The sequence below is a fragment of the Thalassophryne amazonica genome, unplaced genomic scaffold (assembly GCF_902500255.1).
Source record: "Thalassophryne amazonica unplaced genomic scaffold, fThaAma1.1, whole genome shotgun sequence".
Taxonomy (NCBI): domain Eukaryota; kingdom Metazoa; phylum Chordata; class Actinopteri; order Batrachoidiformes; family Batrachoididae; genus Thalassophryne; species Thalassophryne amazonica.
The window spans coordinates 149,387-164,961 of record NW_022986287.1 but is presented as its reverse complement, the minus strand read 5'-3'; the positions used below and the strand labels follow the sequence as shown (position 1 = coordinate 164,961).

Here is a 15,575-nt window from a genome sequence, read left to right as displayed (position 1 = left end):
CTACCAGAAATAAATCCTGTTTGGTCTGGGTGTATAATCTGAGTGATTATCTTGTTGACCCGTTGAGCTAAAATCGCAGTTAATATACGTACATCTCCGTTCAATAGCGATATTGGTCTATAAGACTGACATTCAGTGGGATTTTTACCATCTTTGTGTATAGCAATTATAGATGCTTCCTTCCAAGATGGTGCCATCATCTTAAATTCTAGAGCATATTTATAGGCTTTTAGTAGGAGGGGGGTTAAGAGATCCTTAAAGGTCTTATAGAATTCATTCACATATCCATCTGGGCCTGGGCTTTTCCCATTTTTAAGTGAGGAGATGACTTGTTTAATTTCAACTTCTTTTATGGGTTCATCCAATTCCTTAGCTGACGAGGCTGGTAATTCTGTAAGTTCTATGTGCTCTAAATAGTTAGCCAATTCCACATCATCAGAACAGGTGTCTGTATTTTTATATAATGATTTATAAAATTCAGCAAAAGATTCAGCTATGTCTTCAGGTTTAGTGACGAAATCTGTCTGTAATCTTATTTTGTGGACTACATTGGAGGATTGCTGTTTTCTAAGTCTGAATGCAAGTAATTTGCTTGCCTTATTCCCGTCTTCATAGTATCGTTGATTTGTGAATCTTAAATTGCCTTCAATTTTATTGGATAATAAACTATTAAGTTCTCTGCGAGTGGTATTTAACTCTTTTGTAATATTAATTGTGACGGATTGTTTATGTTTCTGTTCTAACTTTTTTAGTTTATCCTCAAGTTCACGCTGTTTGGCCTCTCTTTCTTTTTTCCTTGCACTTGCGTATGATATAATTCGTCCGCAAATATAAGCCTTAGCACAGTCCCATAATATTAATGGATTTGTTTCTGGAGTGACATTAGTTTGTAGATACATTTTGAATTCTTCTATAATAAAAGGAAGAAAATCTTTATCATTAAGTAGAGATGTATTGAGTCTCCATTGTTTAGTTGTATTTTTATGGCCAATATCCCATAGCAGTGTGATGGGTGTATGATCCGAAAGGGTGATAGGTAAGATTTGAATTTTTTTTTATCCTATGTAATTCTGACTTTGGGGTGAAAAAATAATCTATCCTGGAATAGGTCGCATGTCTGTTAGAATAAAAGGAGAAGTCGCGGTCTCTCGGAAACTTGCTTCTCCATATATCCACCAAACCTGTTTCTAGAACGTGGTTTTTGAGGGCTTTACTCATTCTAGACAAAGGGGTCTTGGAGGGATGTTGACGGTCCAGTAGCTGTGACATGACACAATTAAAATCACCTCCCATTAACAATATACCTGTACTAAACTGTAATATTATATTAAACAATGTATTGATAAATGCAGGCTCATCCTCATTAGGTGCATATACATTCACTAATGTAACTTCTACACCGTCAATTATTCCATTCACCAGAACATACCTCCCCTCTGTATCCTTATGTATAGAAGTGATCATGAAATTAATATGTTTATGTATAAGTATAGCAACTCCCTTCTTTCTGCCTGAGCGGTGCGAAGAGTAGTATATTTTATCCGCCCAAGATTTTAATTTTTTATGTTCAACATCAGACATGTGACTCTCTTGTAGAAAAGCTATATTGCAGTTAAGTTGTTTTAGTTGACGTAAAATTTTCTTTTTCTTGATTGGGCTGTTCAGGCCTTTTACATTATAGCTTATAACTATTAATCCATCCATTCCCATTTATCTAGGTTGAAATTATATTATATGTAGACAAATTTCATAAGGATATAAGCGCAGGGTGGGAGGCGGAGATGAACACGCACCAGTTATTATTTGTGGGTCTTGAATTGCAGGGCCAAACCAAACAATCCATCCATATATGGTGAGCTGCATCTATAGTTGAAACATTTTTCATTCTATTTATGGTAAAAAGGAAGATGTAAAACAATGTTGTTCTCATGCTTAACACAAGTTCCCTAAAGAACAAAGGGAACAAAGTAACAAAACACATAGTAAAAAACACACAAGAAAAAATACAACATAATTTGAGGAACAAACATTTAACGTGTGGGAAACTCGTCCCTAAGCTACTAAATAGCAGCAAAAGTGCGCAGCACAGATTAGAATTAACTGCGCTCTAAGTGCACAAACAGGGAGGGAGAGAGAAAAAAGAAAAAAGGAAACTAAAAGAGAGTGACTGGTGCTCCCGCGGAGTCAGCACTTATATTAGTCAAACAGCTGTTGTATATCGGTATAATTTTATTATTTAAATCAACAAACACTCTATATATAATCAGTCTTTAGTTATCACCAACATTCACTTTGTCCTGGTATTTTAGGCCAGCGTATGTTACACGTCTCCTACCCCGTTCCCGGTCCTTCTGGCTCCGCGCTCGTCATTTGAAGAATACGCCTGGCATAGTCCATGGCTTTCTGTGCGTCCACAAATTCCTTGCTCTGGTCTCCGTATGTAAACCTGAGTCTGGCCGGGTATAGTAGTCCGTAGCGGCTCTCCTTTCGGCCTCACAGCATTTTTCGGACTTCAGTAAACGCTGCTCTGGCTTTGGCCACAGTAGTGATGTAATCGGGAAAAATGGCAACACGTTGTTGATTGTACATCAATGGCGCGCGGTCTCGGGCTTTCCGCAGAATCATAGCAGCGTCCTCATCATAGTGTAGTTTGGCAATTATCACCCAAGGTTTCTCCCGGTCCTTTGCATTGCCCGGAGCAAGTGCTCTGTGAGAGCGGTCCACTTTCACGTCCCGGTCTAATTGTAAGATTTCCCTGATGACTTTAGCAACTACTGTGGGGGAGCTGGAGTCAGGCCCCTCTGCTATGCCCGCTATCCTGATGTTACATCGGCGCATTCGGGCCTCCATGTCCTCACATTTGTCTTTCAGAGTGGTTACCTGGGTCTTAAGGTGGTCCACAGTGGCATGTAGTGTGGTGGTTTCATCTGACCACGTAGATAGTCCACTCTGCAGATCTTTCACGTCCGTCTTTGTCCCAATTTCCTCACGCATTGTTTTAGTGCTATTAGCGATTTCAGCTCTAAGGCCTTGTAGTTCAGACTTAAGCGCCTCGAAGTCACTTGTTAGCGTGGCCTTAAGTTCGTCCCTCAGTATTTTGGAAATGCCCCTCTCAGAGAGGATAATACCTCTTCCTTAAAGTCTTCGGTGGTCGTCATGTCGCTATCCACGCTCTTAGCCGGGCTGTGTGGGATTCAATCTTGGTCCGTGTCGGCTAGCCTCGTGTTTCTTTTAGCTCGCGAGCTATTAGCCTTGCCGTTATAGCTATATTTTTGGAGTTTCTGAGCCATTCAGACCGGTCGTATGGGCGTAGTTTCTTCTGTAGCGAAATTCCGCTGTGTTACGGCAGTGTTGCGGGGTTAGTCTCAATTAAATTAGCTGTATTATGGCATAAAATTGGTTGGCTCAGTGGGAGCTCCAGAAATCGCATCCTACTCCATGCTCGCTCACTAGCGCCCCCCAAACTATTACGCACTTTTAAACTTATTCAGTCACAATGGACATCAGGCCTGGTTTCTGAAGAACGCCTCTCATGCAGGAGATCCGCCTGTTCAGAACCAAGAACAATGGATACAAACAGTTATAAAGCTCTACATGGGCGTAACAAAGGCAGACCTTATTTTGCAAAATCCTTCCCTTACTGATCCCCGTGGGCATTTGAGGGAGGTCCCCCTGCCCGAGACCCGCACGATAACAGGACGTTTACAATTCATAATGTAACCTGAATCTGTTTGACTTGAGTGGTGAAACCAGTTAAATCCAGTCAGACATGCACATTTCAACAGACAACAGAGAAAACTATATGAAACTAAGAATACAATCCTCAGTAAAATAACTACTTTAATACCAAAACAAATAAAGAAAACAATAATTAAACACACAAATACTGTATATCTACCAGGCACCCTGCCTTCAGTAGCCATCCCGCTACCTGCACCTCAAACAGAGGGAAATCAGGCATCAGAAAGACAAGAAATACAGTATCATGTGTCAGCATTAAACAACAAGAAAAACAGAAGAAATACTAAGGTGATCGCCGGCCACTAGCCCTAAACTTCACTAAAAGACCCAGAATTTAGGTAAAGTTGAGGCCGCGGCACGCTCCAATTACTAATAAAATTAATTAAAAGAGTAGAAAGCACAGTAATCAATCAATCAATTTATTTATATAGCGCCAAATCACAACAAACAGTTGCCCCAAGGCGCTTTATATTGTAAGGCAAGGCCATACAATAATTACGTAAAAACCCCAACGGTCAAAACGACCCCCTGTGAGCAAGCACTTGGCTACAGTGGGAAGGAAAAACTCCCTTTAACAGGAAGAACCTCCAGCAGAACCAGGCTCAGGGAGGGGCAGTCTTCTGCTGGGACTGGTTGGGGCTGAGGGAGAGAACCAGGAAAAGACATGCTGTGGAGGGGAGCAGAGATCGATCACTAATGATTAAATGCAGAGTGGTGCATACAGAGCAAAAAGAGAAAGAAACACTCAGTGCATCATGGGAACCCCCCAGCAGTCTAAGTCTATAGCAGCATAACTAAGGGATGGTTCAGGGTCACCTGATCCAGCCCTAACTATAAGCTTTAGCAAAAAGGAAAGTTTTAAGCCTAATCTTAAAAGTAGAGATGGTGTCTGTCTCCCTGATCCGAATTGGGAGCTGGTTCCACAGGAGAGGAGCCTGAAAGCTGAAGGCTCTGCCTCCCATTCTACTCTTACAAACCCTAGGAACTACAAGTAAGCCTGCAGTCAGAGTGAAGCGCTCTATTGGGGTGATATGGTACTATGAGGTCCCTAAGATAAGATGGGACCTGATTATTCAAAACCTTATAAGTAAGAAGAAGAATTTTAAATTCTATTCTAGAATTAACAGGAAGCCAATGAAGAGAGGCCAATATGGGTGAGATATGCTCTCTCCTTCTAGTCCCCGTTAGTACTCTAGCTGCAGCATTTTGAATTAATTGAAGGCTTTTCAGGGAACTTTTAGGACAACCTGATAATAATAAATTACAATAGTCCAGCCTAGAGGAAATATAAATGCATGAATTAGTTTTTCAGCATCACTCTGAGACAAGACCTTTCTAATTTTAGAGATATTGCGTAAATGCAAAAAAGCAGTCCTACATATTTGTTTAATATGCGCATTGAATGACATATCCTGATCAAAAATGACTCCAAGATTTCTCACAGTATTACTAGAGGTCAGGGTAATGCCATCCAGAGTAAGGATCTGGTTAGACACCATGTTTCTAAGATTTGTGGGGCCAAGTACAATAACTTCAGTTTTATCCGAGTTTAAAAGCAGGAAATTAGAGGTCATCCATGTCTTTATGTCTGTAAGACAATCCTGCAGTTTAGCTAATTGGTGTGTGTCCTCTGGCTTCATGGATAGATAAAGCTGGGTATCATCTGCGTAACAATGAAAATTTAAGCAATGCTTTCTAATAATACTGCCTAAGGGAAGCATGTATAAAGTGAATAAAATTGGTCCTAGCACACAACCTTGTGGAACTCCATAATTAACCTTAGTCTGTGAAGAAGATTCCCCATTTACATGAACAAATTGTAATCTATTAGATAAATATGATTCAAACCACCGCAGCGCAGTGCCTTTAATACCTATGGCATGCTCTAATCTCTGTAATAAAATTTTATGGTCAACAGTATCAAAAGCAGCACTGAGGTCTAACAGAACAAGCACAGAGATGAGTCCACTGTCTGAGGCCATAAGAAGATCATTTGTAACCTTCACTAATGCTGTTTCTGTACTATGATTAATTCTAAAACCTGACTGAAACTCTTCAAATAGACCATTCCTCTGCAGATGATCAGTTAGCTGTTTTACAACTACCCTTTCAAGAATTTTTGAGAGAAAAGGAAGGTTGGAGATTGGCCTATAATTAGCTAAGATAGCTGGGTCAAGTGATGGCTTTTTAAGTAATGGTTTAATTACTGCCACCTTAAAAGCCTGTGGTACATAGCCAACTAATAAAGATAGATTGATCATATTTAAGATCGAAGCATTAAATAATGGTAGGGCTTCCTGGAGCAGCCTGGTAGGAATGGGGTCTAATAGACATGTTGATGGTTTGGATGAAGTAACTAATGAAAATAACTCAGACAGAACAATCGGAGAGAAAGAGTCTAACCAAATACCGGCATCACTGAAAGCAGCCAAAGATAACGATACGTCTTTGGGATGGTTATGTGTAATTTTTTCTCTAATAGTTAAAATTTATTAGCAAAGAAAGTCATGAAGTCATTACTAGTTAAAGTTAAAGGAATACTCGGCTCAATAGAGCTCTGACTCTTTGTCAGCCTGGCTACAGTGCTGAAAAGAAACCTGGGGTTGTTCTTATTTTCTTCAATTAGTGATGAGTAGAAAGATGTCCTAGCTTTATGGAGGGCTTTTTTTTATAGAGCAACAGACTCTTTTTCCAGGCTAAGTGAAGATCTTCTAAATTAGTGAGACACCATTTCCTCTCCAACTTACGGGTTATCTGCTTTAAGCTGCGAGTTTGTGAGTTATACCACGGAGTCAGGCACTTCTGATTTAAAGCTCTCTTTTTCAGATTAGCTACAGCATCCAAAGTTGTCTTCAATGAGGATGTAAAACTATTGACGAGATACTCTATCGCACTTACAGAGTTTAGGTAGCTACTCTGCACTGTGTTGGTATATGGCATTAGAGAACATAAAGAAGGAATCATATCCTTAAACCTAGTTACAGCGCTTTCTGAAATACTTCTAGTGTAATGAAACATATTCCCCACTGCTGGGTAATCCATCAGAGTAAATGTAAATGTTATTAAGAAATGATCAGACAGAAGGGAGTTTTCAGGGAATACTGTTAAGTCTTCAATTTCCATACCATAAGTCAGAACAAGATCTAAGATATGATTAAAGTGGTGGGTGGACTCATTTACATTTTGAGCAAAGCCAATTGAGTCTAATAATAGATTAAATGCAGTGTTGAGGCTGTCATTCTCAGCATCTGTGTGGATGTTAAAATCGCCCACTAAAATTATCTTATCTAGTAACATACTATGCCAGTATGCTAGCCATACGAAAGGGAAAAGAAGTGCGTCTTAAGTCTGGACTTGAAAGTCTCCACAGAATCTGACTGTTTTATTGAGATCATTCCACAGAACAGGGACATGATAAGAGAGGAACTGCGACAGACTGCGAGTTCTGTCGCGTCATTTCAACAAAATGAAGAAATTTATGGACGTTCACAGAGATTCCTACCGATGTAGCGCTGGGAGGCGTCGCTCTGCCCGCCCACCATGGGTGTGTAACCCTCCATCAGACCCAGAACACGGGAAAAGTGGCGCTGGTTGATGATCCGGCCATAGTCTGGGGAGCATTTGGGATCAGCGCCATAAAACTCCTGCAATTGATTAAGAGTGATTAATAAGATTGCAGCGATCACTCTGCTGGTTGGATGTCAGGAGGTCGAATTGTTCTGGTACCAGTAGAGTCTGTCGGATGCAGTCCACCACACGGGCCTGGATACACGGTTCACAAAGGACGTAGTCCGGAGCAATGCAGGTCTGACCGCAGTTTACAAACTTCCCCCACGTGATCCGGCTGGAAAACACAAACATGTTAGCGCTGTCATGACGTCACAAACACAGGTGATGCTTTCAGAGACCGAAGGACTATGCTGGAAATTAGAGTATTTTATTATCTGCTCATAGGATGGAATATGTTCACTGACATTTAGTTTGTGGTTCAGCAGAATTAAGACTGTCTGTCTGTCTCATCAGTGGGGGGAGGAGCCTCATCATCAGACAGACTGCCCTTGGGGGAGGGACCATCAGCAGCCAGCCTCACAGAGACAAACGAGTCTCCAGGAACTGGCAGTTAGGTCTGTGTATGTCCTCATTGTTGTGATTCTGTGTTCGTTTTGCTAAAATTATGTGAAAAATTCTACATGGCTACAAGAAAAACCATGGCTGACTGATGGACACACCGCCAACCAATCAGCACTCCCGTCTGGCTCAGCTGCTGTGGTGTCAGTGTCATGGTCCAGTTAGGTTCTGGAAAAAAATAGTAGTTCTATTTAGTAATTAGTAATCCTAATTAGGCCAGGTGCAGGATAATCAAGAATAGCAGACAAAAAAGAAGGAAAATCCGCACACCAGTACAGAGCTCCCAAAATCTTTTAACTAAAAAAGCAAACGCAACGTTTCGACCGTGAGGTCTTCTTCAGCCAGGTTCTGGAACACCATCTGATGGTCGGGAGCTCAGGTTTAAAAACTGGCCTGCAGTGGAACAACAGAAGGAAGGCTGAGGAAGTCCTGGACCAGGATCTGAGATTCTCTGTACAGGAAGAAGGGTCAGAGGTCATGGGCGAGGTACCCTGACCCTGGGCTGGATCAGCTTCATCCTAAACTGTTGAAGGTTCTGGATGTTGGTGGTTTGTGTTCTTTGGAACCTGTGGACTGGCAGCTGGCGGGAAGTACTGAACTAGTCTGAAGCCAGGTCCTAGACAGGACTAGACCTGGTCTTTGTCCTTGTGGGGGTTCATCCAGTCTACATGGCCCCTGTGGTCCTTCTTGTTGGGGATCCTGTGGGATTCGGATGTGTCACATTCCATCTGCTTCCTGTCCAGGTGTGACCACTGAGAGCAGCATCTGTTCTCTCAGCACAAAGGTTAAAGGTCAGTCTCACGTCTCTTTTTTTCCTTTCTGTACACTGACCTTTGACAGGCGTTGACCAATCACCTTTGGTTCAGTCATTTCTATTTTCAATGTTTAGACTTTGGATCAGTGTGGTCACACGTGTGCTCTCTACCTGGTTCTGTTCTTGTCCACTTTTAGCTCGGGTCTAATTTGCATTTGATTGTGTTTGTTCTTTGAATTGTGTGTGTGTGTGTGTGTTTGTGTGTGTGTATGACATCTGTGCAGAGCGTGCAAACATTATGTGCCGGCTGATGGTCTAGGTACCGGCAGGCCACTCTGACGTCACAGTTCCTGTCGATGTAGCAGGGACTCTTCCCTCCCAGTTCCAGAGTGACTGGAGTCAGGTTCCGAGCTGCAGCCTCCATCACCAGTTTGCCCACCGTGCTGCTGCCCGTGTAGAAGATGTGATCAAACCTCTGCTTCAGCAGCTCCTGAGTCTCCGACACACCGCCCGTCACCACCGGGAACAGATCCTACAAACAAACACAAAGCAAAGCAAATGTGCTGTCGCCAAGCTTCACATCACCATCACAGCATGTCCGCTCAGCACTCCACGCCACGACCAAACAGACGCCATAATGTCACCAAACGTTAAGACATCACTAAGCTACAGGTTTCACTCACAGTTACAAGAAAACAAACCTGCAAATGTGAACATGTGTGGTGCAAGACAACCTCATCACCACTGCACAACGACATCATCACCAACATATGTCAACATCACCACCACACAACGACCTCATCGCCACCGCACAAAGACCTCATCACCACCGCACAACCTCATCACCACTGCACAACGACATCATCACCAACATATGACAACATCACCACCGCACAACGACCTCATCATCACCGCACAAAGACCTCATCACCACTGCACAACGACCTCATCGCCACCGCTCAACAACCTCACCACAAACGCACAACGTGACCTCATCACCACCATGCAATCAATCAATCAATCAATTTTTTTATATAGCGCCAAATCACAACAAACAGTTGCCCCAAGGCGCTTTATATTGTAAGGCAAGGCCATACAATAATTATGTAAAACCCCAACAGTCAAAATGACCCCCTGTGAGCAAGCACTTGGCTACAGTGGGAAGGAAAAACTCCCTTTTAACAGGAAGAAACATCCAGCAGAACCAGGCTCAGGGAGGGGCAGACTTCTGCTGGGACTGGTTGGGGCTGAGGGAGAGAACCAGGAAAAAGACATGCTGTGGAGGGGAGCAGAGATCGATCACTAATGATTAAATGCAGAGTGGTGCATACAGAGCAAAAAGAGAAAGAAACAGTGCATCATGGGAACCCCCCAGCAGTCTACGTCTATAGCAGCATAACTAAGGGATGGTTCAGGGTCACCTGATCCAGCCCTAACTATAAGCTTTAGCAAAAAGGAAAGTTTTAAGCCTAATCTTAAAAGTAGAGAGGATGTCTGTCTCCCTGATCTGAATTGGGAGCTGGTTCCACAGGAGAGGAGCCTGAAAGCTGAAGGCTCTGCCTCCCATTCTACTCTTATAAACCCTAGGAACTACAAGTAAGCCTGCAGTCTGAGAGCGAAGCGCTCTATTGGGGTGATATGGTACTACGAGGTCGCTAAGATAAGATGGGACCTGATTATTCAAAACCTTATAAGTAAGAAGAAGAATTTTAAATTCTATTCTAGAATTAACAGGAAGCCAATGAAGAGAGGCCAATATGGGTGAGATATGCTCTCTCCTTCTAGTCCTCGTCAGTACTCTAGCTGCAGCATTTTTAATTAACTGAAGGCTTTTTAGGGAACTTTTAGGACAACCTGATAATAATGAATTACAATAGTCCAGCCTAGAGGAAATAAATGCATGAATTAGTTTTTCAGCATCACTCTGAGACAAGACCTTTCTGATTTTAGAGATATTGCGTAAATGCAAAAAGCAGTCCTACATATTTGTTTAATATGCGCTTTGAATGACATATCCTGATCAAAAATGACTCCAAGATTTCTCACAGTATTACTAGAGGTCAGGGTAATGCCATCCAGAGTAAGGATCTGGTTAGACACCATGTTTCTAAGATTTGTGGGGCCAAGTACAATAACTTCAGTTTTATCTGAGTTTAAAAGCAGGAAATTAGAGGTCATCCATGTCTTTATGTCTGTAAGACAATCTTGCAGTTTAGCTAATTGGTGTGTGTCCTCTGGCTTCATGGATAGATAAAGCTGGGTATCATCTGCGTAACAATGAAAATTTAAGCAATACCGTCTAATAATACTGCCTAAGGGAAGCATGTATAAAGTGAATAAAACTGGTCCTAGCACAGAACCTTGTGGAACTCCATAATTAACTTTAGTCTGTGAAGAAGATTCCCCATTTACATGAACAAATTGTAATCTATTAGACAAATATGATTCAAACCACCGCAGCGCAGTGCCTTTAATGCAATGATATCATCACCATCGCACAAAGACCTCCTCATCACAGCACAAAGACCTTCTCACCACCACACAACGACCTCCTCACCACCACACTATGACCTCCTCACCACAGCATAAAGACGTCCTTACCACTGTACAACAACCTCACCACAACAACCCCATCACCACCACATGACATCATCACACCACACAAAGACCTCATCACCATCACACAACAACCTCCTCACCACCACACTATGACCTCCTCACCACAGCATAAAGACGTTTCTTACCACTGTATAACAACCTCACCACAACACCATCACCACCACTTGACATCATCACACCGCACAACGACCTCACACCACCACTGCACGACCTCATCCCCACCACATGACCTCATCATCACAGCACAACAACCTTCTCACCACTGCACAACGACCTCACCACCACCGCAGAATGACCTCCTCACCACCACACGACCTCATTATCACAGCACAACATCATCACCACCGCACAATGACCTCCTCACCACTGCACAAAGACCTCATCACCATCACACAACAACCTCCTCACCACCACACTACGACCTCCTCACCACAGCACAAAGATCTCCTTACCACTGTACAACAACCTCACCACAATGACCCCATCACCACCACATGACATCATCACACCACACAACGACCTTCTCACCACTGCACAACGACCTCCTCACCACTGTACTAACAACCTCACCACAATGACCCCATCACCACCACATGACATCATCACACCGCACAACGGCTTTCTCACCACTGCACAACGACCTCCTCACCACTGTACAACAACCTCACCACAACTGCACAATGACCCCATTACCACACATCACCACCGCAGAACGACCTCCTCGCCACCACCGCAGAACGACCTCCTCACCACAACCACACAACCTCACCACCACTGCACAATGACCTCACCACAACCGCACAACGACCTCCTCACCACTGCACAAAGACCTCACTACCGCACAACCTCATCACCGCCGCACGACCTCACCACCACCACACAACGATCTCATCACCACAGCACAATGACCTCACCACCACTTCACGACTTCATCACCATCACATGACTTCACTGTCATCAATCAATCAATCAATCAATTTTTTTATATAGCGCCAAATCACAACAAACAGTTGCCCCAAGGCGCTTTATATTGTAAGGCAAGGCCATACAATAATTATGTAAAACCCCAACGGTCAAAACGACCCCCTGTGAGCAAGCACTTGGCTACAGTGGGAAGGAAAAACTCCCTTTTAACAGGAAGAAACCTCCAGCAGAACCAGGCTCAGGGAGGGGCAGTCTTCTGCTGGGACTGGTTGGGGCTGAGGGAGAGAACCAGGAAAAAGACATGCTGTGGAGGGGAGCAGAGATCGATCACTAATGATTAAATGCAGAGTGGTGCATACAGAGCAAAAAGAGAAAGAAACAGTGCATCATGGGAATGTCATCACATCACATGGGAATATGTCATCACATAACAACCTCCTCACCACTGCACAATGACCTCATCACCACCACACAACCTCATCACTGTCACACAATGACCACGCAACCAACTTGTCACCACGCAGCAACCTGATGACCACACAGAGACCTCATCAACATCCGGCTGTTCAGACCTTGTCCAGATAACGAGGCAGCAGATTCTGCAGAAGGAGGGAGGAACATTCGCTGAGCTCCGATGGTTTCACCACAGCGGCGTTCCCTGTATGCGTGTGTGGCAAGGATTGAGGGGAAGGAATGAGGGAATGAGAGAGAGGCAGACAGAGAGAAAGGGTTGAGATCTGCTGATGTCAATGTTTCTGTAAAACGTGTTTGATGTTATCGGCGGAGACAAACTTTAAAGTTATATTATTTAACGTGTACTTAAATAAAGTTGGTGTTCAGCTACATCTGTGTTCTGGTCCTGGACACAGCATCCTACATCATGAGGCCAAGTCGATGATCTCATGCTACTGTCCCCAAAAAACAAGGACAACAAGAATGTAAAGTCTGAATCTGAGACATGTCCAATACCTTGATTTGCTGCTCTATAAATCAACTTCTTCTTTCGGCTGCTCCCACTAGGGGTCGCCACAGCAGATTAATTGTCTCCATCTCTCCCTGTCCTCTGTATCTTCCTCTGTCTCACCAACCACCTGCATGTCCTCCCTCAGCACATCCATAAACCTCCTCTTTGGCCTCCCTCTTCTCCTCCTGCCTGGTGGCTCCATCCTCAGCATCCTTCTCCCTATATACCCTGGGTCCAGGGCTTAATTTGAGGGGGAGGAAGCCGGAGCGCGCTCCGGAACCTCGGACGTTGGCTCCGTCAGCTATTTATACTGGATCCGTAATCCGCCACCTCTCTTGACTCTGCCTGCACTCTCTTCTTCACCTCTCTACCATACTCTCCACTACTTTGGACAGTTGACCCCAAATATTTAAACTCATCTACTTTCACCACTTCTACTCCTTGTAACTGCACTATTCCACTGGGCTCCCTCCCATTCACACACATGGACTCAGTGTTGCAGATCGCTGGATGACAGACACAGAAACCACCGCCAGGACAGTTATATAAATAAATACAACAATACCTACATACCAATTACATAACAAATAACAAAAATGAATGGTCACAACACAGAGTGACACATTGGTCTGGGCGCTGAACGGACAGGGGGCGTGTGTGCTCACAGCCACGGCTTACGATCTCTGCTCCTGCTCTGGGCTGCAGCGGCTGGACACAGCACACCTCATCCATGTCTTTGTTGATTTCAGGCATTCTTCTACACTGATTACAGGCCAGAAATTGTAGCACAGTGGTAAAGTTTCTGTTTGGTAATCACAGCATATGAGTTCGAAACCCGTGAGTAACACTTTTTTTATTTTTTAACCAGGGCTATTTAACTGCAGTGTTCTGTATTGCGTCCCCTTTTATGTATTATTTATATCAACCCAGTGACATTCGCTAATTACACAGATGGTTTTTATTTTTATTGTTATCAGCAGCGTGATGTGGTGCAGCTGCTCGCATTATGTTCCTGCTCGAAGGACACTGTCGCATGTATGAACCGTCGTACCGGGATCGTGCACACCTGCCCGTCAGCGCAATGTTTCGTGGTTCGCCCATACGAGCTGTGTTGCTGTGAGTCACCCTCAGTTGTACATATTCACACTATGTGTGAAGGGGCCATTACAGACTCTGATTTCTTTTAGCTTGCATCTCCTATAAAGAATGTAGTCCACCTGTGTGCACCTTCCTCCACTCTTATATGTTACCCTGTGCTCCTCCCTTTTCTTAAAGTAGGTGTTCACCACAGCCATTTCCATCCTTTTTGTAAAATCAACTACCATCTGTCCTTCCACATTCCTATCCTTGATACCATACCTACCCATTACTTCCTCATCACCTCTGTTCCCTTCACCAACATGCCCATTGAAGTCCGCTCCTATCACCACTCTTTCATGCTTGGGTTCAGTCTCCACCACCTCATCTAACTCACTTCAGAAATCTTTCTCCTTCATCTCACAACCTACCTGTGGGGCATATGCACTGATGATATTCATCACATAACAACTTGAACCCCCCACCCCCACCCCACCTATGCTCCTGCTCTTACTTCCCTCCTACTTGGTCTCTTACACACACAGTATGTCTACGTCTCCATCATATCAGCCAGCCCTTAAACCAGTCATACTGCCAACATTCAAAGTCCTGACTCTCACTTTCGCCCTTTTAGTTTTCCTCTTCTCCAACTGTCTATGGACACGTTCTGCTCCTCTTCTTCTTTGCCCAGCAGTAGAATGCGGGTACAAGTGGCCAAAATGAGCTTCCTTAGAGATAGAGTGAGAAGCTCTGTCATTCGTGGGGACCTTGGAGTAGAGCCACTGCTCCTTCACGTTCAAAGGAGCCAGCTGAGGTGGTTCGGGCATCTGGTAAGGATGCCGCCTGGGTGCCTCCCTGGGGAGGTGTTCCAGGCATGTCCATCTGGGAGGAAGCCCGGGATAGACCCAGGATTAGGTGGAGCCATCTCCAATTGGTTCAAAATGCTGCTGCTAGACTTTTGACATGAAGCAGTTTGACCACATTACATCCATTTTGACATCCCTTCACTGGCTTCCTGTCTCTGTGAGATCGGATTTTAAGGTTCTGCTACTAGTGTATACAACTGTTCACGGACTGGCACCTCCCTACCTAGCTGACCTAATTAAACCTTACGTACCGGCCCAGGCTCTGTGTTCTCAGGGTGCAGGACTACTTTGTGTCCCTAAGGTGAATAAAAAGTCTGTGGGTCACAGAGCTTTCTCTTATCGTGCCCCTTGTTGTGTGGGCCGCCAGAAGAGGAGGTACTGCTGGCCCACCACCAGAGGGTGCCCTGCCTGAAGTGCGGGCTTCAGGCACGAGAGGGCGCTGCCGCCACGGACACAACCATGAGTGACAGCTGTCACACATCAACTCATGACAGCTGTCACC

The 15,575-nt window shown here is 44.1% G+C and overlaps 1 protein-coding gene across 3 annotated transcripts in view; it reads right to left on the bottom strand.

Annotated features, from left to right (window-relative positions):
* Positions 1–15,575, bottom strand: part of LOC117505982 (aldehyde dehydrogenase, dimeric NADP-preferring-like) — a 123,428-nt gene that overhangs the window by 13,928 nt on the left and 93,925 nt on the right. The window contains exons 4-7 of one of the 3 annotated variants that reach the window (XM_034165527.1): positions 12,739–12,824; positions 8,947–9,155; positions 7,468–7,585; positions 7,244–7,385 (exon numbers count right to left, since the gene is read on the bottom strand). In XM_034165527.1, coding sequence (XP_034021418.1) covers positions 7,244–7,385; positions 7,468–7,585; positions 8,947–9,155; positions 12,739–12,824 — 555 coding nt within the window. The remainder of the gene's footprint in view (positions 1–7,243; positions 7,386–7,467; positions 7,586–8,946; positions 9,156–12,738; positions 12,825–15,575) is intronic. The other 2 variants (XM_034165525.1, XM_034165526.1) reach the window with 2 other exon arrangements.